At 37.1% G+C, this 26,473-nt stretch overlaps 1 protein-coding gene across 1 annotated transcript in view; it reads left to right on the top strand.

The window, feature by feature from the left end:
* The window catches only part of LOC107099384 (polypeptide N-acetylgalactosaminyltransferase 14-like), a 271,170-nt gene that overhangs the window by 153,146 nt on the left and 91,551 nt on the right, over positions 1–26,473 (top strand). Inside the window, exon 3 of the mRNA XM_015397480.1 lies at positions 24,079–24,177. Coding sequence (XP_015252966.1) covers positions 24,079–24,177 — 99 coding nt within the window. The remainder of the gene's footprint in view (positions 1–24,078; positions 24,178–26,473) is intronic.

Below are 26,473 nucleotides of genomic sequence, written 5' to 3'. Positions count from 1 at the left end.
CTTCTACGCTTGCATTATCGGCAGAGCAGACGCTGAATGCGCACTTTCATCTGGTTTGGTGTCTTTTTGATAATACAAATTCACTTAAACACCAGACAATGAACCTCAAAGTGTCCAACAGCAGAAGCTCTGATTAGATTTCTTTTCCTGCAGATCCTGATCTGTGCAGCACTGCGCCGCATTTGGCAGGATCAGATTATGAAAAATAAAAAATCTCTAAATTCAGTGTTTTAAAATGAAAACGGAAAACAAATCTGCAGAGGCTGATGATTAAAATGTAAAGCAGTTCCCTACCTAAAAACAATCAGTTCTACCTTTTTGTAAACCTAACTTGACACCTCAGATCCTTTGTGTTTATTCTCTGGTCGCTGTTTCTGAGGACGTAAAGATGAAACTTAACTGGATCTAGACGAAATATAATCTTAGCAAACTTTACGTTTTTAGAGCTAAGTATTTAAAGTTTGTTTTGATTAATGAAGATGCGTTTTTTTCTTCTTTCTCCATCTTTGTTTCTGGTTGCAGCTGATGAATTTATGAGATAAAAAGTTCCGACTAATTTACTCTTGTCTTGCTGGTTTATTAACCCTTTATACGGCACTTTGAAAATCAACATTTCAAGCCAATAATTTTATTGGAATCCAGTTAACAGTTAATATTACAAAAATATATGGAAATTTTGATGGCAAAAACTAATGTCAATGTAATAACAAGAAACGCCAACTTGGCCGAATATATTAAGTAAAATAACAAAAATACTTCTATAAGAAATTAATAAAAAAAAACACTCAAAGAGTAAAAGACACACATTTTTTGGAACAACATAACCTTAGAGGCATTAATGCTGATGCTGGCACTTACATTTTTTTAGTTTGTAAACCCAAATAAAATCATTATTTATGCTTATTACGTTTTTAACTTTACTTTTTAACTTTTCAATTAGCTTTTTACCTTTTTTTATGACTTAACTTTTTAGTTAGTAGGTAATATATCATTAATGGGCTCATCTAATTGGTCAAATGCCAAAAATAAGATGTACAGCCATGTAGCAGGATCTTTGCTGAATGGCTGGATATAGATCTTGTGTTTCTAGAGCTCACTGAGGGACGGGGGGGGGGGATCCATTTTTAAGTGGTATGCAAGTGATGAAAAACTGTAACTTGCCTTAGAAAGGGTTAAAGCTTCAGTGTCTAAAGGCCATAATAACATCTGTGGTCTATTTCCTTTGCCCGTCCATTCTATTATCCTTTCTACCTTTTAACCGTCCTCCCTCCTCTTTCTCAACCGCTCTTCATCCTTTTTACTTCTGAAGTTCCTGTAGTGGATGGAGGCAGAACTAGAGGCTGAACAGGGACCAACTCCCCCCTCTGTCATTCTTTGGGACAGATCTTTCGTCTGCTTTAATCTTCAAAGCCTCGTCTTGATTTAGACGCTGATTTCTCTGAACTCGTACGTGACAGGAAGAATGGAGAAGTTTGAAGAACCGCTGAGGGTGTGGTGAGCCGTGGCCTGAAGAATGGACTTATTTAAAAAGAGCAAACAAAGAAATAAGCTAACCGAGCAACAAATCATACTCCTTAGAACGCCTTTAAGTTCCACTCTAATAATTCCTTGTTGTTGACAACAAATCCTTAAAAGCTACTTTCCTGCCACTGTTGGATGCATTCTGACTTGAACACAAGTGAATCACGCTCTGAGGCCATGTAATGAGCCTTTCATGTGATTCAGCCGTGTTGGAGAATGGATGCAGCTAAACATTAGAGGACGGGAATGCTTTAGGACGGGAGTTCAGCATCCGCTCCTCTGTAGAGTGTCCTATAAACCCGGACTTTGTAAATCTGCAACAACATTAATCAGAAATCAGGTACTGTTTTACATTTATGAGGAATCACTCTTGGTATAAAGATGCTGCACAAAGACAAGCAAATATACAGCTGAAGTAAGTAAATACAGAAATATATTTATTTGGAATAAACAATGCAAAGTGCTCAGGATTTGTTTCGTGGCTTTGCAGTTTACAGATGTTTGCTGAGTACCTCAATATGAGAGTTCATCATTTAGATCTTTATATCACATCAAATAGTTTTAGATCAAAATGTTTAATGTTAAAAATGTTCAATTCCAACAATGAAGTTCAAAAATTAAGGCTTGATCATTTTCTGTTTTTAAAGTAGAATCCATTGAGTGTATTTATATGATCTAAATAGTATATAAAGTAGATCTATAGTAATACATTTATAGTAGAATAGTAGATACAGTGTTTACCAGCCACTAAAAAAATTTCTTTTTACGACGTCTTTCAGAAACTGTTGTAATTTTAAGGACATGTTTCCAGTCTTGAGAAATACTTAAAGTTACTTCTCCCAAAAGGTAACTGAGTTAGTGACTCAGTTACTGCACAATCAAAGTAACTATTTACTTAGCAAAGTATTAATGCAGTTACCTTTTATGCTTTGAAATGTCAATTTGGAAAACCTTTGCTTTAAAGGCAACCAGAGGTTCAACGAAATAAAAGGTCTTTGATTTTAATTAAAATCTTGATTTAGATATTTATTAAAATGCATATGGATGCTGATCTGCACCACTTTGCTGTGTGGTTGGATAAGTATGTTGCAATATAATTATGTAGATTTAATTATGTTTTTTGTTTTTCAGGTTTTTTTTATTTTCATTTAAGAGTAATAAAGCAAATTCAATACTTTTAGAACTGTACACTTCTGCATGTTGACAGCTCGCTAGTTATAAAATGGATAGAAAGTTGAAGAATCATGCGATTCAAGCAATTTAACCAAAATTTTTCATATTAAACACCTTCAAATAGAACTAAACTTATTAGCAGCATGTGGGCAGCCATATCTCTGTCTGTTGGTGCTTCTAGCTGATGTAAATGAGGTTTTTGTTTCAGACATAATGAGAAAATCACAGGAATTTTTAGCTTATGACATAAGAGAACACTTTTCTTTAGGACCCGCCCAGATTACAGCTTCTCAGCCAATCAGTGTCATGTATGCCTCTATCTCAGCTCCCTGCTCGTCCCTGCAGTAAAAATCTCTCACTATGCTCACAGTGCACTTCTGTAAAATCACTTTGATTGAGTTGTTAGATTTCAAGTAATATAACAGAGTAAAACGCATATACAAAATTGTTAGTTTGCTCTTTTTTCATCAAATATAAACACAGTTTCTAGTGTCGTCATTTTTTTAATGCCATTTCTCCCAGCACTGTCTGTATCAGGCCACTAGGTAACTGGGCTGTTATTACCAGCTGATATTTATGTTCATTTATTTGCTTTTTCTGTTTCAGGAGGTGGGGGGATGGGGGCGGTCATGCGGTATTAAGTTTGGTCATGTAACCATTATTGTTGTACAGGTCGGCATTGTGGCCAGTCTCTCACTGTGTTTAAACGGTCAAAAAAACGGATATACAGTAGTAACCATTCAAAATGTCCCCACTTTCCTTAATGGGCCCTGGGCTGGTCCCCTACAAATCCTTTTTAAACATCAATACTTGAACTAAAATATTCTTTCTGTCATGATTTGTGAACATTAAGATCTAAAGAGAAGCGCCATCTCCTGTTCAGACCCTGTAATTCAGTGAAAGGGTGGAGTCAGAGTAGAAAAATATGTACGCCCAGGAGGAGGAGGGGTCACTCCAGTGTCTGGAAGTTGGAGGGGATTTCCTGGGAAGTAGGCTGCCATTCAGCTGACATTTGACTGGGAAGGGCCATTTTGAGTTGCCGCTACTGTATAATATTGGTAAGTATTGGTTATCTTTGCCATAATGACAATGTTAATATCAGATATAGATATCAGCCCCGATTTTCATCTCCATTTATCCCTAGTCATGCTCCATCCTTCCTCCTCTGGGTAAATCCTGCTGTAAACCCGTTTCTGTCTCAGAATGTATTTTGCTGAAAGAATTTGACTATGCAGTTTTCCCAGGAAATGCATTCCTCCTGGGTTTCCTCCTGTCATGGCACAGATATGCTCCTGTTTGCTGCCCGTCTGCAAAGAGCTTTACCACATAATGATCTAAAACAGAGGAGAAAAGAGAAGGATAACTAGATCCCTGCCTCCCACAAGTGATGGGGGAGAAAATAACAGGTCACAGCGAGAGCCGTTTAATGCTCGCCTTTTTTCAAGCAATTAAGTGTCTGAAAACATTTGCATGATGTTCGGTTGAGTGGCTGTTTGCCTTTTATAGATTCAAGCTTTACTAATTTATATTATTCCCGTTGTTTCAGTTCTCCACTAAATGGATCAATAGCACACCAATTACACACTCATCTGCACAAATATATACATTCATTAGGAAACTAAATTGCTGAGTTTATGTACATGCAGACGATCTGCTAATGCCAGCAGAAATGTTTCCACAATAGGAAATACCTGCGCATCGACTCAGACTGCTCCATACAGGCAGACGCTGGTGGACCTGGAAAAGCATGAATATATAATCAGCACCAGGGTGAAGCTTCACTCCCAGCAGCTCCAGCCTCATGTTCTTCAAACACTCTCAAAAAAACTGTGGAAAACACGGGTCTCGACGCTCCGCTGGGAGAACGCAGCAGCTCTAACAAGGAGCCAGTGGAGCCCAGGCGGTTGTTAAAAAAATCATCTCTTTTTGCTTAAAAAACAGTCTGTTTTTAGCCCGTCCTTTAGACTCATATCCTCAACTTCTTGTTGTTGAAGTGTCTGTTCTAGAAACCAGAATTATCCCCCCAGATGGCAGGCTCCTTATAATGTGGGTGTTAAAGTTGGTCCCCAGCGCAAGTTGTTGCCAAGATTCATCATATGCGTGACAACCTCACCCCCAGTTTTCCTATAAAAAAAAACCCAAAACAAATTACGACAAAAATACCAAAGAGTGACACTTCAACACCTTCTCACTATTCAGCTTGTTAAGGATTATTTAAGCAAATGAAAATGGTGATAAGTTCCTGGAAAGAGAACCGCCGTCTGTCTGTTGGGGGATCGTCTATAAATGGATCAGATCAGAGTGTGTTTACTTGGCCCAGTTTCACACAGATGAGAGGGAATAATAAACGGCTCTGATAAGGGACGGATGAAGCGTGTAAATTCAAACTTAGACCCCTTTCGTTTTTAAATAGGGACCTTTGTTGTGGCTGGAAACTGAAAAACTCAACCTTCTGCTTTCAGAGTCTCAGTTGTGGTCAAAAAACTGACCGTCAAACACAGCGAGGAAAACCCGCAGCAGGTCATGTTTTTCTTACAGATAAGAGAAAGTGTCAGATGTGCTGTGTCCTCCCAATGAGCCCTGACACACAGCTTTGCCTTATTTTTTACACTTTAAAGAGCTTATTTATCACTCAGTATCAAAATTTTAGCTTTTCACTGTGTTATAATGATAATTATTCGTCAAAATCGGGGAAAAAAAGTGGTATTTTGCTTGACTGATTTATCTCTAACTAATCCTCATTAGTTCTGCAGTCTAGGTTGAAATCCCTCCCTGTTGTGTAAAAACGAGAAGTTGGCTAATATCTAAATTAGGACGCTTCCTCCAGGAAGCACCTACTTTAACTGCGCTGCGCCTGCACTGTAAACAAACTCCCACTTTCTCCAATCAGGAAGGGGTTATGAGATGCAGAGCGCAATGATTCTAGCTTAAAGTAAATATCAAGTGGCTCATTTGGCAGCTAATCTGCACAGGGACAGTTCTGCAACTGCTTTTGGTTGTTGCTTTTTTTAGCTAAATAAAAAAAAAAAAAATGTGTTGGCAAGAGCTTATATCACTCAGTATCAAAATTTTAGCTTTTCGCTGCGTTATAATGATAATTATTCGTCAAAATCGGGGAAAAAAAGTGGTATTTTGCTTGACTAATTGATCTCTAACTAATCCTCATTAGTTCTGCAGTCTAGGTTGTGTGAAAACGAGAAGTTGGCTAATATCTAATTAAGGACGCTTCCTCCAGGAAGCACCTACTTTAACTGCGCTGCGCCTGCACTGTAAACAAACGCCCACTTTCTCCAATCAGGAAGGGGTTATGATATGCAGAGCGCAATGATTCTAGCTTAAAGTAAAGGTCAAGTGGCTCATTTGGCAACTAATCTGCACAGGGACAGTTCTGCAACTGCTTTTGTTTTTGTTTTTTTAGCTAAAATTTAAAAAATATGTATTGGCCATATTACGTCTCTGAGGCGGCTTCATTTTAAACACAACTTTAAAATCAAAAAATGTATAATTATATTGCAAGGTGGTATCCATTTGGAGCTGAATGCTTTCTTCTATTATATATTACCGGTATATAATAAAAGTATTATTTTATTATATGTGTCTACAGTTGACTTTGGAAAGCTTAAAAAAATAAGATATAGGATCCTTAAAATATGAGGTAATTCATTATTCTTAATTCTATTTTGTAATTCATGATTTAGACAGAAAGAAAACATGATAGAAAATGGAAAGGTGCGTGTTCTACTGTTTGGTTAGTATTGTTGTCATGTGTTTTAGTTCTGCGGTTAGCAGTCAGGTCATTCAGCCTCTGAACGCTGCTAAGCATGTTGCTGACTGAGACAGAAACACAGATTGGCTCTTAAATTACAGCAGTTTTTCTGGAGAAGGAACTAAATGCTCCAATGACAGCAGAGTTGTGTATCAGGTTAAACTGTAGAGGGAATAACCCACTCAGCATCAGAAACGGAGGAAATAGCCTTCTAGATAAAGAGGGGGGGTTTAACCTTAGGCGATCATTGGATGGGGTAGACCTGGTTGCTATAGGTTGCCATTTGATCACAAGGAAACAAAGAGACACTCTGGACCGAGCGGTGAACATGACAAATGCAGAAATTTGCAGAAGCTTTATGACCCAGCTATCAACCACACAGCAGAGTAACCCTTAGTTTAGTTTTTATGGAATAAAAAGAAAAGATAAATGATGTTTCTGAAAGTTAAAAGAAAATATTAAAATGAGGCTAAAGCAGAAACAGCTGCACACAAACTGACCTCTCATTATTATCTTACCTCATGGTCTGCTGTACTTTCCTCTCCAGAAGTAGATACTAAATACTTATATTTACTTCTGTAACTTTTAGAAAGAAATATACTTTTAGAAGTTGTTATAGTTTGCCGTACGTTTTACTTTGATTTGACTAATATTCTCATGTAGCTCAGTGTCTCAGCTCTTGAGTAAAACTTCTGGTTCCTCTACCCACCAAAAGTGACTGGAACTTTTTAAAGTTGAGTGAAAATGCAGAAAATACTACATTTTGTTGCTGAAGTTTCTTTATCCTTTGCTAACATAAATGCATTACATACTGTGCATTTAATTTAATATTCTCTGTTGACCCCAAAAGGAAGTTACAGGTTCTTTTTTGTGATTTAATGTAAAAAAAAAAAATAAAAAATGAACTGGAAAAGTGTTTTTTCGGCACAATTTCATTTAATTTTTCAAATTAAATGAGAAGAAGTTGCACACAACTGTCTATCTGATTACATAACTTCAAATATTAAATCAGATTTTTACAGCAATAATTGCTCAGTTCAAGAGAAGCTGTTTTACCCTTACTTGAACAATGTCTTGGAAGAACACATTTTACCTTTTATTAAGTAAAAAGAAAAGAAAATGAAAGTATTGCTTTTTTTCTTAAGTAAAGTTTTTGTCTGTCTTATGCCTATTTTATCATTTCTAATCACACACTGGGGTCTAACTAACCTGACTCTTCCAGATGGATTTGCTCCGCATATCCATCTGGAAACCTTCCGTTGAAGTAATTTTGGGAAGGGGCAAAAATACTGGTTAGCTGATTGGCCTATGTTGGTGATAGACGGGCCAAATAAACCAATCAGATCAACGAAGCAGATGACGTACTAACAGAGCGACGACGAAAACACAACCACAAGATCAAACTCTTGCCGAAACCAGTCGGGAGAAGAGCAAAAACATCTTTTCCTCTGAGAAAAGCCTCCAGAGCAGTGTTTTGCTCTTCTTTCAGTGAAGAAATACTCTGTAATTCCGATAAAACTTGCTCGATAGCCACGCTAACGCTAGTTTCATCGGCTGAAGCCGCCATGTTCTTTAGACTGAACTGTCGCGCTTCTCGTTGCGTCACACCTCAACCCGCCTCAAAGCCAACGCTGATTGGACGTTCGTTTGGTGAACGGCTCCAAATTTTCTTTAACGGAGAGTCTCCAGACTGATCTGCGAGTGAAATCTTGAAAGATCGCGAGATCAGGATGGTCTCACGAGGTTAGGGTCTAACAAGGGTCTGCAGCAGTCTTCCAGATTTTTCTGGAATAACTGTTAGCAGTCACATCATCGTACTGGTTAGATTATGGCATGAAACACACAGCGGTTAATAAAAAAAAAAACTTCTATTGAAATCCTGAAATCCCCCAATTGGAGAGGCTGCATAACCTCTGAATATAAGCCCATCTTTATGCAATCAAAACAATTGATGTAGAACATAAAAACAAAAAGGCTGACCATCTTATCTAATGATAAAGTAATAAAACAGGCTTTCCTGTATGTTGAGTTTAATATTTGGTGAATATGAAGTTGTCTTAATGTGGTTTGAGACGTTTATGTTTTTATCTTGATTCCCATCTAGTTTGTAGTTTGGCATTTCGTCCACCTCTGCGTTATTTTGAGGTGGATTTTGTTGATGTTGCATTTTAAAGTTGCATTCTTTGTTTATCATTCATTATTTCAGTTTGAAATAAACTGTTAATGAATGTAGAAATAAGATGAGGTATTTTTTTATTATTATTTATTCCTCCAATTTTCTAGGATATTGCAACAAAAGTTACTTTAAAACGACTAAAAATGTTGTAAAACATCAATGTTAGGAGGGAAATCCTTTGCTTTTTTTTATTATTTCTTTTATTTGAATTGTCCTTGCATCTGTGAAGTTCACAAATGCAATTCAAGCCATTTGAGCTTTTTAGAGATTTAACCTGCTTCAATTAAAATAGTTGAGTCTACAGAAACTATTCATTTAAGCCATTCATTCAGTGGAGTCATTGACTCGGAAATTTTCCCTAATGGAATTTTCCAGTAAGAGAAGAAATGAGCTATTATCAACTGTCCCCGGTTATTTCTTCCTTCCTCCCTTCCTTCTCTCCCAAAGAGGGGAACAGAAATCCCCCTGCTCCCTCATTCACAACCATTGTGTGCATTAGTGAGTCGGCTTATATAAATATGTAAATGGATTTTTACTCGACCATCCAGAACTAGGCCATCATCTCCTCTGTGAACACCTGAATAAAAGTAAAAAGATAGAGGACAGAGGAATAAAGGCCAGAGGTGAAAAGCTTAACAAAATATCTCACTTCAGCAGACGTGCTGCTTCTTGATTTGGATTAAAATGACACTGATCCAAACTGTGCTGCACAAGGAAGAGGGAAAAATATTCTAACATGCTAAACATTGAATATTTATTCATACCATACAAAGTTTAGGAAAGTGTTAACAATATTTAAGAAAGTAAAATTAACCTAGGGGTATCTGTTCTTATAAAGGTGGAGAAGAACTTCAGGGATATATCTGATATGTGATCGTTTAAAAGTCTTAAACATAAAACCCATGTAAAAACTGCCAAAGGTGAAGCTAAATGTCTAGTTTAGTGCAAACATTTAGAAGAAATATTGGACTCTCTGTAGGACCTGCTTTTTTATTAAAAATCGAGATTTTTTATCTTTATGGTAACATCAGATTTTATCACAATGAAACATGGCGACATAAATTTTATGTTTCCTATTTTTTCTTCAGTTGAACCTCTAAGACAGGGGTGACCAATTAAAAATCAGGTCTGAATAAAGAATTATTGGCAGTTATTGGCAGATTATAGGCAGTTATTTAAACAGAATTTATCCTTGTTATACTTTGATTATTTATATATATATATATATATATATATATATATATATATATATATATATATATATATATATATATAAAGAAAATAGAGAATTTTTTTCATTTTTTGAAGTATGTAAGTTCAGGTGTTCAAATGCCTGAACTGACCTTTTGTTTTTGTTTTTTCTTTATTTTTTCTGTCTTAATGTTGGCAGTGGGTTTTATGCTGCCCTGCAAGGTGTTAAACCTGGGTTTGAATGGAGACTAAGCCATTCTAAAGCACATAAGGTGCGCATTCGTGAGCCTGGATCAATATTGTTTTTTAATTGTCTTCTCCTTCTTTCCCATCGCCTGGCTTGTCACAAGTTTGCCTGCTGTGTCTAAAAGTAGCAGCAGCAGCAACCCAGACTGACAGCAGCTCATTGGCTCATTTGCATCACGTGCAGCCTGGTCCCTGAGGGTTTAACCGTACAAACAGGAGAAGCAGTACAAGAGAAGTTAGAAACCATGAGGTAATTTATAAACGTTTTAAATCAGGTTGGGTCAGATTAGCCAGCAGTTGGTTTGCTAATCCGTGACTTCCGCTCTAAGACTTTGGATAATTTGTCTCATTTACATTATTTCTGTTCTTCCTTTTTTTGTCCCTTTATTCAGTTATTTATATTTTTATCATGAATTTTCTACAGCATTGGTAATAATATCCCTAATTAACATCAACCTAAAACAACATGCCTGATGTGTTCCATGCTCAGCAAAAGCAACATTAATATTTTGGCTGGATTTACGTAGAAGAGAAGAGAAAGAACGAATTGTTCCAATTCCAAATTTTTAAGAAGTCCATAAAGATGCCCCAGTTTAGGAGAGGAAAGACAGAAGGACCACGGCAAAAATAACATCTTTGTTTGACAATGTCTCCAACTTAAGTATGAAGTTGTTGCAGAACTGCAGAAACCACATTGCTGCTCCCTAGATGCACAAAGGAACCTTATCACAGATTCTCCTTCCCAGCAGCTGTTAGACTTTATAATTATTACCTCTCCCAACAAACAGTTTTTTTCTCTGCTGTTTTGTTTTATTCATAAAAGACTGAATATTTATTACATATGTCTACTCATTTTAACATTTCATTTTTGGATTATGCTATTTTTAATACCTTACAACTGTAAAATATTTTTCTCATGTTCAAAGTTTACCTAATTGCACAGTTTTGATTCATTCTTTTTTATTATTATAAAATTTCCTTCATTTGTAACTGCATTGAGTTTCACATGGCAAAAATAACAAAGAGTCAGAAGAGATAATGCCAGATGAATTGCTGCTTGTATGAAATAATAAGAAAAAGCTGTATTAACATTTAATTCTCATTCAAAGTAAACTGATGCTAAATAGGGTGGATTAAAAAAGGAGCATCAGAACAGAGTATATAGTTAGAGGAGAGGTGAAGGTGAAGAAGTGTCAGAGTCAGTGGGCAACGACTTAACAACCTTTGATTTGCCTTTGATTGATACCAGAGTGGTGGATTGAGGCGAGTTCTGAGGGTGAACATCAAAGTGACCTGGCTGCAGGAAGAGGAATTGGCATAAAATAGTCGCATTCATTTTGGATCCCAGGATTATTCGTGGGAAGAATTTTTCGTTTTCTTAGTTCAGTTCTGTGAGCGCCACCACCCAGTAATAAATCCGCACTTTGAGAAGTGAAGGAAGAACTTCTGGTGTCTTTGAAGTCACGTCAAACAGCAACTATATTTGAAAAAAGAGGCTTTAAATTGCTCAATCAATTGAACTTTTTTGTATAAAAAAAAATACAAAAATTATTGTTTATTTTATTAGTAAATTAAGAATGGCACCAATCAATCACACAGACTGAAATTAGCCGATACTGGTAAAAATAAAATTTTCTAGAGCTTCCACCATTTTTGGTTTATAAACACACTGACCAAACTGTGTAGAGTTTTATGCACTTTTAAAAATAAATTTAAAAAATCTGATTAAAGTTCAGCATTAAATTCTTTAATGTATAAATTTGTTAATTTCTTAATATACCTGTAGAACCTAAGTTCTTTTTTAAATGTTATAGGCAGTAGGAAAAAAAAAAAATCCAAGAAGTGAATGAGATGTATTATAGTTATTTTCCACTTTAATCAATTAACAATCAAACATTTCTTTGTAATTAGATTAAATTAACAAATGTTTAATACCTGCTTGAAGGAGATTCCTACAAGTTTAACTTCTACCAGCTTGAATAGTAGCTAGCACACTCGCACTGTTTTCCTTCCAACCTTTATATGTACGCCTTGCCAGCCTGTTCACAAGTCCGCTACTGCTAACCTGAATGACTTAAGTTTCCACCAACGCCTAACGCTCAACATATGTCTATCCTCATTTTACTTTTGTTGTTGGTCTGCTCAAAATGTAACATTGAGGAGAAGCAATTTCTCAGAGCTGCTGTTCTGTCAGAACAGCGTCAGACGTCAGATTTGCGTTTATCCTTTTAGTTTTGTACGAAAAATACTCTTCAAACTATCTAAACGGGTGTGTATTTCTTTAGTCATGTACCAAAGCAAACTATTTAAGGCAAGATCACCATACACTTCAAAAAACACCAAAAAGTAAGTATTAAATAGATTTTTGTGCATGACTAAAGTACAAACTAAAGTGATAAACTAAAGGGATAAACAGGTATTGACTATAGGTACAGTATGCTGGTGTGACTGGGTATGCTCATCTGACAGAACACCGCCATGAAGCTACTTAGATTTGGCAATGATTGAGCTCCGTCTTGTGACCACAACCTCCTATTCCTTTGGTGCAGCACTGTTTTGTTTAAACGCATTGTAAGCAGAGATAAATGTTTATATATTTTAAAGATGCATCATATTATACAGGGTACATGGGTGAGACAACAAGAATGTGTTTTGAAAAATCCCAGTGAGTTTTCTGGATTATATAGGTCAGTAAGGAGGATGTTGGAAGGGTTTAAATACATGAAAAAGAAAAAATTATAAAGAAGACTGCTAATATAGAGGAAGAAACGGGTTACTACTACTACTTTATCGTTGCACGCAGCTACAGATCACATTGTACGTCAAAACTGAAGGGTTTAAAAGTTCACAGCTCAAGATGCATGTTCTCACACTGTGCGACCCGACACTCTGACACGATCTACTTGATCACATTGCACGTCCAAAAACCAAACATCGGACTCATCGCCGACAGATGGCGCTGGTCGGACTCATCAGAAGAAGAAGAACTCCCTTGTTTGCACATGCGTAGCTCTTCTTCAACAGCAGGATTTTCCCATGAACACCTTAAGAGTGTCAACTGAATTTCAAACATGTTTGATTTTCTCCCGAACCTTATGATTCCTGATCGGGAGATGGTTGTGAGAGGCTAATCATTCCTCGTTACTCCGAGTACACCACACCACGCAGGACGCACTATGAGGCTTAAACTCAGCCCAATCGAAAAAAATGTCTCGCACGACTGGAGAATCGTAACCTGACTCCGCCAGATGGATTTGCTCCGCATATCCATCTGGAAACCTTCGGTTGAAGTAATTTAGGGAAGGGGCGAAAATACTGGTTAGCTGATTGGCCTATGTTGGTGATAGACGGGCCAAATAAACCAATCAGATCAATGAAGCATATGACGTACTAACAGCCAGGCTACTCTTGCCGAAACCAGTCGGGAGAAGAGCAAAAACATCTTTTCCTCTGAGAAAAGCCTCCAGAGCAGTGTTTTGCTCTTCTTTCAGTGAAGAAATACTCTGTAATTCCCATAAAACTTGCTCGATAGCCACGCTAACGCTAGTTTCATCGGCTGAAGCCGCCATGTTCTTTAGACTGAACTGTCGCGCTTCTCGTTGCGTCACACCTCAACCCGCCTCAAAGCCAACGCTGATTGGACGTTCGTTTGGTGAACGGCTCCAAATTTTCTTTAACGTAGAGTCTCCAGACTGATTAGCGAGCAAAATCTTGAAAGCTTGCGAGATAAGGATGGTCTCACGAGGCTAGGAGAAGGGCAGAAAGAATCATACAATGTATGCCCGGCTTTAGATGAAATAAAGAGTTTGTTCATTCTATTTGCTTTAAGTCTGTTTGTGACTTTTCATTAGAGTCTTGTTAAAAGAATATAAAAAAAGAATTGGATTTAACCAGAAAAAAGGATTTCACAGAAGGGTACAGTGAGGAGAAATGTTGGGAAAAAAGAAAAGTAAAAAAGCCTTTGAGGCAGAACGAGTGAAGGACAGAAAGACAATGTGTTGGAGGTGTTAATCAGAGGCTGTAGGCAGGTGTGGCTGTATGTGTGTGTGCGTTTCTGACAGTGTCTCAGGGCTACATCAGTGGCCATTAGTATTTTTCAGCACGAACACACGCTTTGACAGGTCGGCTGCCACTGCCCGCAGAGAGGGGAATCTGTCTGGGTGAATGTGTGTGAAGTTTGACCTCTCTTTTCATCTGTTGATCTCACCTCCAGCTGAGCTTTGATGAGACAAACTTCACAAAAACTCCACCTACTGCTAAAATGTTTTAGCGGATCAAGTTTGGGATATTTTTAACATCTGTTCTGAAATGTGAAGGAGGGATAAAACATCTTTACTCTCCTATTTATTCTTCACTTTTCTGTGTCAGACTTTGGAATACGTTTTATTAATTTTAATGATTCTGTTTTTTTCTTTTTCCATCTCTTTACTCAGTTTTATTTTGTTTTTTAATAATATTTAAGTATAAGGTGATTAGTCGGCCTAGAACAATGTGTTCCATATTGTGTGGGCACCAAAAGCAACATCAGAATTGTGTCTTCATTGGGAAAGAAAAGAGAAGAAATAACTAAACTGCTCCATTTCCAGATCTTGAAAAAATGTACAACCTTCAAATGTTTTTTTTGCAAAGGATGTGAGAAATTTCATAATATTTGCATGAAGAAAAATGAGATTTTAGCAACTTTTCTTACAGATACAAGTAAAAAGACACAAAGTAGTTGATCATTTATTTCATAAAAGCTACAAAAAAGTAGAAGATGAGGAAGAAACAGATAGAGGAGCTCATCTTAAAGGCCAGATGTATCCCAAGATGCTCTATCCACCCAGTGCAGGTGAGACAGAAGGAATCTGGGAAAGAAAAATGATCCTTTTTGGACAATGTCTCCATTTCATGCATGAAGTTGTTGCAGAACTAGAGAGCTCCTTCAAAGATGCTGCTGGACCTTAGATGCGCAAAGGAACGTTATCGCAGATTCTTCCTCCCAGTAGCTGTTAGACTTTATTGAGATTCCAAATAAACTTAGTATGTGTTTCTATCTCTGCTTTTTATGCACAGTTGTCTTTAATGCTGTAATATGTTTTTGGAGTGTTTTATAAATAAATATTAATAGAAGTTCTGAACCATTCTTATAGCCCCCTATTTTTTGTGCGCTTTTAATGTTTATTTTGACTTATTTCTGTTTGTATTGCGTTTCCCTTTGCTTTTAGAACACATAAAAAATCTATTCTCTTCTATTATTTATCTTCTGATGCAACATTAGGACAATACTAGACTCCTTTTTTGTAATAATAATAATAATAAAAATAAAATTGTAATATTGGAAAAATAATACATTCCTATATGTTAGATACAGTAAATAACTTTAATAATATACAAGTAAAGTCATTATCACAATGTTATGTTTTTATTCTTCTAGTTCTAATATTATAGATTAATTATTTTTTTGTAATTTAAGAAAATCATCTTATTGTGGCCTGAATACTCGTATCACTCGATGACTAATCTTTTCGCTGGACTTCCTTAACCAGGGTTTAAATGTCTTTATCTGGCAGATTTCTTCTCTATGTTTATATTTCTATCATTCTTAAAACTGAATCAGACTCCTTCAGATTGTCTTGTTAAGCATCTGTTTGCGTGTTTCTCTTCGTAGTAACTGTGAGGCATTGATTCAAAGCTAAAGTAACAGAAGTCAGAATGACATTCTGCAGTTTTCTGATTCATGTTGTGTTGATTTTTGGCTGATGGGTCCTTTTGCTTTTAGATCTGGCAGTTGAAAGGCCTCCTTTGATATATGAAAAACTATTCTCTCCACATTGACATTTCTCTTTGTCTGTGATATAGTTTATAGATTTCTCTCTGACACCGATTATTTTGGATCATTTTTAAATGTTTTCTTGTTTTTGCCATCTTCTTTGCATGGAATAGTCTTTCTTTTCCAACAGCTAAAATATTCCAGTCGACACATTTTCTGTTTGCTTGTTTTTGTCATTTTATGAATATTTCTGGGGATTAAAGATTGTGTCTTAATGTCTTTTCTCCACCGTTTGCTTCCCTTTTCCATTTCCCTCCTTTAAGCTCTAAATGTTAACTCTCTTTAATGTTTATCCTGCTTTACCTGTTTTTTCTCTGTTTTACTCCAGCTTTTGCACATAACCCTTGCTGTTTTTCTCTTTTTTCCTTTTTCTCTTATGTAGTTTTGATCAATTTGTTTCCCACTCTTCTCTCTTAAAGTCCAATACTTGCATCCTTTTTCTTTTTCGTGTTCATTTTTTTAAACTCTTCTTCTTTTCTGAGTTTTTTTCTTTAATTTTCCCATCTTTTCCCCCTCTTTATTAAATTATTTCCTTTCATATCTATCTAATGCCCTTCCTTACCTCCATCCCTGCCACTAACTTCTCTCTGTCCACCATCAGGTCATCTATTTTTATATTTTTCCCTTTCTTCTTGCATGATGTGGATGTATCTGTGTATCTAAGGGCATGTGTGGTCTCTGAAGCTTTGCCGCATCCTCAGGTTTGCTCTCATAAACACTCAGATACACAAAGACACATTGTGCACACGCCTGAACACACACTTTGGGAATAAGGAAGCTTGTTGTTATCTGCTCCTACATCAGTCATCTGTCAGCACAACTTTTATCTCTACATCTCTGTCTGTCTGTCTCTCTGCCTCGTTTGTCCTCACTCGCTCTCTCTGTCTCCAACAAACACACACACACTTAAAGGGAAGCAGCACATCTCTTTTTTTTTCTTATCGTTTCTCTCTGGTAGAACTGCAGAATAAATCAGCTGCAGAAAAAAAAAAACGACAGGAAGATAGAGGGATGGTGGATGCAGAGGGGCTTGATGAGATGCGATATGACAGATATATGTGCAGCACATTTTATATTCACATGCAGAGAAAGGGACAGACCACAAAACGACAGAAAGCGAGAAGGAAATGAAAGATGGTTATATGAGAAACTTGCAAATCAGTTTCTAAACTGCACTTATAGCTCAGGGTGTTGTTTGTAGTAGGATATTTATCTTTATAATTTGCCAACAGTTTCTTTAGAACCAGTCAAACTTTATTCAGCATAAACGCTCCTCTGTACAGATCCAGGCCGTCTCCATTCTTCTCTCTAACTCTGCACCTCCAGTTTTATCATTTCTAATCTGTTCGGTTATGATGGATCTTAGTAGCGGTCCCTATTGTTTATTTAGACATGCTGGTGAAGAATCTCAGTCATCCAGTTCATGGTTATTTCAAAAAGGTAATAAAAAACAAAAGAATCCACTTTGTTTCGCTTCCCGTTTTGATGTTTTTCTTCCCATCCAGGAAGCTTTTTCAATTGAAAATGTACGAAATAGCTTTGAGTTCCAGGCTTTATGGAGTGGCCAAAAACAAAGCCTTGGTTTAGCTTAGAAAACATGCAAATTGCACCGAATGAACGGGTCCACCCCTTTGGAATGGGAGTCGTTTGGTTTCTTTGTTATCCTGCAATGCCCCATATCTGTCTATCTCTCTGAAAGGGGGTTGTTAGAGGGAATAATTGGCCTGGCTATTTAGGCGAGTTCTTCTGTTCCCCTGTCAGGTTAGGGTTGCAATGATAGCGGGAACGAATCAACTCTATCGCTGTATTTTAGGTTTTTGAAAGCAGAAATCCACCCCCCCTGTTTAGCCATAGATGGCTTCCTTCACGCCCCTCTCAAACCACCTGTCTTCTTTGTCCAAAATGTGAACATTCTGGTCCTCAAAAGAATTTTCTTTGTCCATAAGGTGTAGATGTACCACTGAGTCTTGTCTGGGGAAGGTGGCTCTTCTGTGTTGCGCCATGCATCTGTTGAAAAGTTGTTTGGTTTCTCCAATATAAAGATCCAAGCTTTCCTCACTGCATTGAACAGCAGACACCATTCCACTCATATTTGTTCTTGGGGTTTTGTCTTTGTTTAGTTAGACATTTTCACTCTTGCAGCTTTGCTTTTTTTTTTTTTTACAGTTCATCCAAGCCACCTCTCTCCATCCACTTGCTTGCACAACTCTTTAAAAACCATGGCTGGCCTCATGCCATTTCACAAGGATTTAGTATCTCTACCTTTTATCCAACCCAATAAGCACCTTAACACACTGTCAGTAATATAATACAACACAGACCAACCACCTAATATTATTAACCCTGCTCCGGTAACGCAATGCTATAAATTAGGAGAAAGCAGTTTATTTTATCATTCAGCAGAAAAAGAAAATCAAAGTAGACAACACTTGAGTTGCAAACATATCTTTAGTCTGTCACCCAAATGAATGGAGTTTTACCCATTAAAGCTTTTAAACTGATGTAGATTTTATCTTAACTGAACATTTTGGTTGCTCTGCGACTATAACAGTACAAACCCATTTTTCTTCCCATCCCATCCTTTGCTCACTTCTCTGCTGTGCTTTTTTTTTGCTCTTTTCTGTTCTGCTTCTTTTTTTTTGTTTTTTTTGGTTTATTCTTTTATGCATCTTTTATTCTCTCCAGACCAAACATCCATGTCTCTAGAGGCCCTTGCCACATTTTTTCCTCCTACTACTGATCACATTGTCATCTGCAAACATTATGACCTGAAACACTAGAGCAGGGGTCACCAACCTTTTTAAGGCTGAGGGCCACTTCAAGGGTACTGAGTCATAGGAATCGGCCACCAATACTGACCCATGCACAGCAAGGGTCAGTGTTCACCTAAACTTCATTTTACATTATAAACATTTTCGTTGTTTTCTTTAAAGGCACACTATGCAACATTTTTCAGTTAATTAATGTGTTCCATAACGTTATGGATGATTAAATGAGTCATTTCAGGTTGAACAAAGGTATTCTCGGCCGCCCTGGTGGTCTGTGGGGGAAATACCGCACTTGCAATTGCAGGAGCACCGACCCGCACCCACAGGCTCAGAAGTCTCACGAGAGTCAGTCTTGCTTTACGGCGAGAACTGCTACACCCCCCAGTTAAAAGCATGCTCATTGCCTTGACGCGCGTCAACCATTGACTTTGCATGTAAACTCGCTGCTTCTGTCGCGCCAGCTGCGTCCAGTGTGTGCATTCGTTGCGTTCGCCTGTCTGCTAAGCTCAAAACAACCGCGCCTGGCTTGACGGAGAAACCAGGAGAACAGCTGTGCATATTTACGACAGTGCACTTTTACTTTCGCCCTCTGGGGGGAGCCTCGCTGGAAAATCAACACCGGTTGCATAGTGTACCTTTAAGTTCTAATTGTATTTTAGACATTGTCATTTTAAAAGGATCTATAAATTTGTCAGTAGCTATGACTGAAAGGAGAGAAAGAGAAGAAAAATTCAAACTTAGCCCACTGGTGAATCGTTCATTTTTTTAGAAGTCTGAGGGCACCCCATGTGGTCCATGAGGGGCCCCTTGGTTGCTGCGGGCACCATGTTGGTGACCCCTGCACCAGACTCAACATCAGAGCTCAAACTAGGCTAAATTATCATTGAACACATCAGTGTTTTTCTTAGTTGATACATCTCTTATTGGGATGCTGACTTAAGATTTCACCAGATGTTTTGTATAATCCATTTTGACAAAATGTTTCTTTAGATTATGCGCATAAATGGAATAAAGAGAATGTGAGTTTCAATGCAAAATAGTAAAAAAGACAGGAAACGAGCTGAAATCTCTTCATAGTAATGGTGTTTCTCTTCTGAGTAACATTCAACTGAAATGCTTCAAAAAACTGATTTGATAATCAGAAAGTTGGAGCATCCTGATTTAAAAAAATAGTCACTTTCCCCCCTGAATTGCTTGCTTGTCATCCACATGCTTGTCTTTCCTGTTTATAAAACATTATGTTTTAAAGCTGTTTGCAGAATCGGCCTACAAAGAGGTGCTTCAGTTCTAAGACATTAAGCAGACCGAATTTAACAAGAGAGCAAGAAGCTCTCCAGACCTTTGCAATCCTATTGGTAAAAGACACACAGAAGGGAACCTATTTAAAGTTTTCACTGTCTAACACTGGAACCATAATCTGGAGGAGAAAAGAACGTATTATCACCATAAACCAGCCACAGCTGGATGCTCACCTTCACAATTTCTGACACAGATGTCAAAATCATAATCAGACCCGGCGCCATGGACCTCCCCACTGAGAGCTTCACAAAGACCAGGAATTAGCATCTTACAGAGAAGGGCTTTAAGGCTGAGAAAAAAAACTACTTGGAGTTGATATACATTTTCTGTACGTGCCAATTAAAATACAATGGAAACAAAATTTGGACAAAAACATAAAATAAAATAAACCTTATGACAGATTTTTGGGGGCACCATGTTTGTAAAAGGAAAGAACTCCTAATTACACCGAAGCAAACACACTGAGGAATAGCTAAAAATAAACAAATATAGAAGTAATTAATGAAAAAAAATGTCAGGGTGCAGATTTATGAAAAATAAACCATGACTTATAAGATTATAACCTTCATCTAGTTCCTTCAACTCTGCATTTCTGTAGTGTGCTTTAGAATATTCTTTCCCCATTTAATCATTAAGCCTCCAAACTAAAAGGGGAAAAAAAATCAAATTGCGAGTTAATGAGCTGCTGATAGTATTATTTCACAGCCGGGTTCCCGTGTGCAGTGACTGATGTCGTGTGCCGACCTGTTAATACAACAAATTAGGAGTTCAGCGTGTGTTCTTACCCTCGGCAAAACCTTTGGAGGAGTCTTGGCCTCAAGGACACTCGAGCTCACGTGTTCAGCTGCTATCAAGTTAGACCATCGTTTGTTTCTGTTATGTAACACGAACAATCTGAGAAACTCCAGCTGCAGTTCTTGTTAAGTTTAGATCAAGAATGACTGTAACTCCATGAAGAAGCAAACTTAGATCATGTTTAACTACAAAGACTTTTTAAAAGTGTTTAGATCAGCATTTTCTCTGTCATCTGATTTCAGATGCTCAATCAGAAGAACCACATAAAACCACATCTCATCTCCATCGCCTCAAAGCCTATAGAAGAGCTTTTGTTGGGAAATGCACTATACATGTGAAGCTGAAATGAATGATTTAACCCAGATAATTTTTTGATTGGCTGTTGAAAAACATTACATTTAAGAAAAACCAAAAAACAGGAATTGGTTTTGCATTCATATGCATCTATAGGCTACATCACTTATTTCGATTGTTTTTAAAGCTTTTTGGTGCAACAGAACATACATTTGTTCTCCATCATGGAGGTGTAGAAACTTAGGGAAAAAAAGAGTTCAAAAACTAAAAATTATGTAGATTAGGGGTCTGCAAACTTTAGTCATTGAGAGGCAGCAGGGCAGCTTGATCAGAAGGCTGGATTACATCCTTGGCAAACAAACATATTCTTCAACTTCATTATTCTAACCAACAGTTACCAGATATTAACCCTTCTGGACCAAAGTATAACTTTTCGCTGCATAGAAACTGGAAGTCTGCATTTTCCTTCCATCTTCTCACAAAAGCAGAAAAGAATTAACTAAAAAAAAACAAAAAACATCCATTTTCTGTCACGCTTATCCCTGCTGGGGTGGCGAGGGGTGCCGTTGCCTTTCTCCAGCTGTCAATGGGGGAGAGGCGGGGTACAAGCTGGACCGGTCGCCAGGGCAACATAGAGACGAACAGAACAAGCAACCATTCACACACACACTCACACCTAAGGATAATTCATGGAAGCCAATTAACCTAAAAGTCATGTTTTTGCACTGTGGGAGGAAGCCGGAGTACCTGGAGAGAACCCACGCATACACAGGGAGAACATGCAAACTCCATGTAGTGTAGAAGCAGTTTTATTGTCTTATATATCCTTACACGGGGCCCCAAAGCTACTTAGCAACAACATAGTACATGCTGAAGGTCAAGTATGAGTCTTAGCAATAATAAAGTCCCTAATGCCTTATTCGTACGGAATTAGATGATGTATGAGGAGGTTTGGCATAAACAGAGAACATCTGTATAAACATTCCTCCCACTGTGTTAAATCGACCGCTGGCGTCAACCAGCAAACGTGAATTCCAGTAAGCTTTCGACATGATATTCCTGTGCATGTGCAGTTACGTCATGCGATGTGGAAACTATAAATGCCACCTAGAATGGGCTGAAGGTTGGGGGATAACTGAATTGTGACGATGAATTGCTGGATGTATGAAGTGTTTAAGACAGCTGTATGAATTCGGTTGTAATTAAATGTTTCCCCCCTCCGGATGATAAGATGGTGTGAATCGTGGCCTTCTTTCTGTCATAAAGGGAATTCTACCAATGAGCTTCCATATTAGAAAGACCACAGGAATGGAACCCAGAACCTTCTTGCTGCAAGGCAGCAGTGCTCCCCACGGCTCCACTGTGCAGCCCCAGATCTCGCTTCCTTTTTCTTCTTTTAAATGTAAATTGTCCTTTTCCAGTGGCAAGGTGTCTCACTTACCTGCTCAATTGGACAACAAAAGTGTTTGTTTTAAGAAAAACTGACTCACTTGGATTTATGTTTTTTGAACTGTAGGTGTTTATCTTGACAGCAGTGCATAAATTTGGAACCTCTCCTGCAAATTAAACAATAATCAAAGAAGTCCGAATTTAATTCTATTTATCCAGCCACATATGAGGTCTGTTGATATAACATTTCCTTCAAAGTTCAAACAAACAGCTGAGATGGCAGAGTGATGGATGTGGGTTGAAATAAAGCAGAGGGTGCTAACATGAAGTCCACTACAAAAACCTGATCTAAAAATAGGTTCAACTTCCATACAATTATAGTTTTTCCCTTCATTTCAGCTGGTAAATCAAATGAGCTGACAAAGGAACGAGTGTTCTTGTGCTTAAAATGAAAGGATGACGCACTTTTTATTATATTTTTAAAGATAAATAATTGTATTTAATTTAAATAAAGACAATTTTGACTGACTTTGCATTGTATACCAAGAATCTGATACACCAAATTTGAGACCAACTGCTAATTCTAATCCTTTTATTTTAGGTTAAAAACTGCAGGATTGTGGAAACTGTCTAGTTGCTCTTTGGCATTTCCACATTATCTCAAAATAAAATCTCCTCTCAGTACTTCTGTGAACTAAAAATGCAATCATATAAAACTGGTAAACAAGGAAAGCATCTTAGAGCCATCCATCACGCTGTCTTGATGTGTCAGGTTGTTCAGATCTGTGAGAGAGAAAAGGAGAGCTTTTTAAAGAAACATGAAGGCCAGAGCAGAGCAAGCAGACTGCTACTGTTTGAAAATGTCACCAATCCATCAATCTGATAGGTAAAGGCCAGTCCTCTCATTATACTGGATGTGTGTGTCTGCGCTCTTTGAGAAGAGGAGGTTGCTGACCCAGCCAACACACTCCACACACACCATTATGGTCTGTATTTTAATGAGCATCTTGGGGATCATCTATAATTCATTTACAGCGGCTCTGAACCTGCGGATGCTGTGTGTATCTGTGTGTTCTGCTGATCCGTAAAGTAAAGCATTCAAAATGAGTAAACTATTTTGCACCAATTTGTTCAATTATTAAGTATTAATAATAGTGTCTAAATTACTTTTTATGTGCTTTTAATAAAAATTAATTGCAAATACTGATCTGAAAGTAAATAAAAAGTTCTTTAAAAAAGTGTTTTTGCTCATAAATAAGATAATCTGCCAATGGGATGAGGAATGTCACCATTAAGATAAGATATTATGCACTATTTTTATATTTTAAACAGAACTCATCCTATTCTATTTGCAAATTGTTTACTTCTCTGCTCAAATACACATATTTAAACAGAAATAGACTTATTGTTCAGGGCTTTTTTGCATCGTATAAATCTGAAATCTGGTTTACTTTTAGTGATATTCTTCTAGACTTTTCTCAGGTGCATTAATGGGTTAAACATCTTGGCTCATTTGAGCGGGTCGAACTAAAATATCCCGAACAAAAGCTCATTGATTTCTATGCGACTTGTTACAGCTGTAGCACAGGACACCCTTCCCCCGGATCAATAGATCAGATGTCATGTTCATTATTTTCTCTCTTGGCAGGTGCACCGCTCTACACTACGACTCAGATCTTCCTCCAACATCCATCATCATCACCTTCCACAACGAAGCCAGATCCACTCTGCTCCGCACCATCAAAAGGTAATTTGGCTTCCTGGAAGCAGGGATGCATCGCTTCACCAAACCTGCAGTTTGGACTGGTTCTGTTCTGAGTTTGGGAAAGAAATGTGATAAATCTAATTACTTAGGATCCATTTTTTTATTATTGTTATTTTAGATACAAGTCTTTCCACATAACCTTTTATTTTACCATCAGTTGTCTACAGTGTTTGGAGGTTATAACAGGCTGTTTATGCTGAGCTGCATAACTTTGTGACACCTATTCATCATTATCCTCCACAACTTTTTGCTGTATTTTCTGAGAGGCTGTTTGAACCCTGCAATGATTAAATGTTTTGTTCTTTATTTTTTTTATTTTTTTTACTGAGCAGGTCTTTTCATTCCTGCCTTGCAGCAATAAAGTCAATCCATGTCTTGATTCTTATTGCATGCTGTCCCTTTAAATGCCTGTTCTCTGGACAAAATTGAAATCTAGATAAGTCACGTTTTTCTTAAAATACGTGCATTTGTTCTTAGATTGAGGAGGAAAAAGAAACATTTTGCCAATGAAACAAGACAATTTACACCTAAAGTAAGAAAACACAATTGCATTTTCGTATTTCAAGTGCATTTTATCTAATTTTCTTATTTTAACAGTAAAAACATCTCATTTACCTACTCAAATTAAGGTTAAATACACTTAAGCTTTTATTTTCTTATTTCTAGATTGTTTTTCCAGTGTTTAAATGCATGCTACAGCTTTCTCTCAAAATACAAAAACATGAATGTTAGGTTAATCAGTTTCTTTAGATTCTCCTAACTAAGCCTGATTTTATCTTTAAGTTTCCAATTTGATGAGTTGGAAACATTTCCTAATGTTTTCTTCGGATTAAAGTTTTGTTTTGCCTCCAGGGTTTTACTTCCTTCCTGAGATGAAAACTCTAACTGCTTCATCTGTTTTGTTTTGATTTTACAGATTTTGTTTGCTCGTCTCTTTCTCTTAGTTTTAAAGTTTTTTTGTATCCTTTTGTTATGAAATATGTGCTGTTTGTGGGACATCTGTAAACATTAAGGAATTCCTAAAACATCTTTCCAGATAGTAACCTATTGTCGAACATTTTATTTAGATTTTTTTTGACTTCCAACCAAGGGTGTAACTTTGTAATAAAAGTTGGTGTGGACACTCTAACAGTTACTCAACCCAAACGTTTTCATTAAGTTTTTCTATTTTCTAAAAAATTAGTTCAAACATAGTATATTTATTGAATGCTTCCCTATTGTTTAGAACACAAGAGAGCCATAATACACTGATATTTATATTTCTAGATGCTAGAGAGATGTCTTTTAATGCATTACATTTATAGGGCCCAAAAACATTTATGTATATATATAAAAAAAAAAAGAATAACAGCCAATTGCGATGCCAAAATCGATATATCATCGATATATCATCCCTAGAAGTACAATTTCAATTCCATCCATCCGGAAAAATATGGATATGCTTCATTTTAAAGATGGCATAGCATATTTTTTTCTTGTAAACTTAGAGATATACTGTATTTTATTGCATGTTGCATATCCCAGTTAATCTGTTTCCCCTTTAAATCTGCAGCTCTCCTTACTTCTCTCTCTGCTCTGTTTAAAAAGATTAACGAACCTCTTTACTAATAGGATGACGCCAAAAACAAAATTCAAGATATGTAGGAGCTCTGCAGTCTGATTCTGTCTGTTTTATAAGAAAACATATTATTTTTAACCTGATTTTTTAAAATAGTAAAGAAGAGCAAAGTATATTTTCTCAAGCTTCTTGCATTTTAATACTAACTTGTATAAACTTAAAATTTGTTGCTGTTTTTAGCTGAAAAAGCTCTGTATGTCAAACAAACAGATTTTTCAGTGGTTTGATCTCAAATTTTTTAACCAACCCATCTTCTAACTTTAACTTAAACATCAAAGTAGCTGCTGGTTATTATTTACTGAGTGCTGCTGTGTGTCTCTTTTCCAACCACGTAGCTACTCTCTAAGCAGTGAAATGCGATTGCAAATCAGATGACTCACAGCGACAGATCCGATGATGTAACACCGAGAGGCGGGACACGGGAGCAACGGGAGAGAAGAAAAAAAACACGGAATCAATACGCTCTTAACACAGATAGCTGCACTCAACCTCTGTTACCTTTGGCTAAAGTAAATGAGCGGACAGCGGAAAAAATCGGAAATTATTGGTGGGGACATGTCCACTAGCCTCGTGAGACCATCCTGATCTCGCAAGCTTTCAAGGATTCACTCGCAAATCAGTCTGGAGACTCTCTGTTAAAGAAAATTTGGAGCCGTTCAC

This window comes from Cyprinodon variegatus, unplaced genomic scaffold (genome assembly GCF_000732505.1).
Source record: "Cyprinodon variegatus isolate N-32 unplaced genomic scaffold, C_variegatus-1.0 Scaffold865, whole genome shotgun sequence".
Lineage (NCBI taxonomy): Eukaryota > Metazoa > Chordata > Actinopteri > Cyprinodontiformes > Cyprinodontidae > Cyprinodon > Cyprinodon variegatus.
This window is presented reverse-complemented; position numbering and strand designations above follow the sequence as displayed.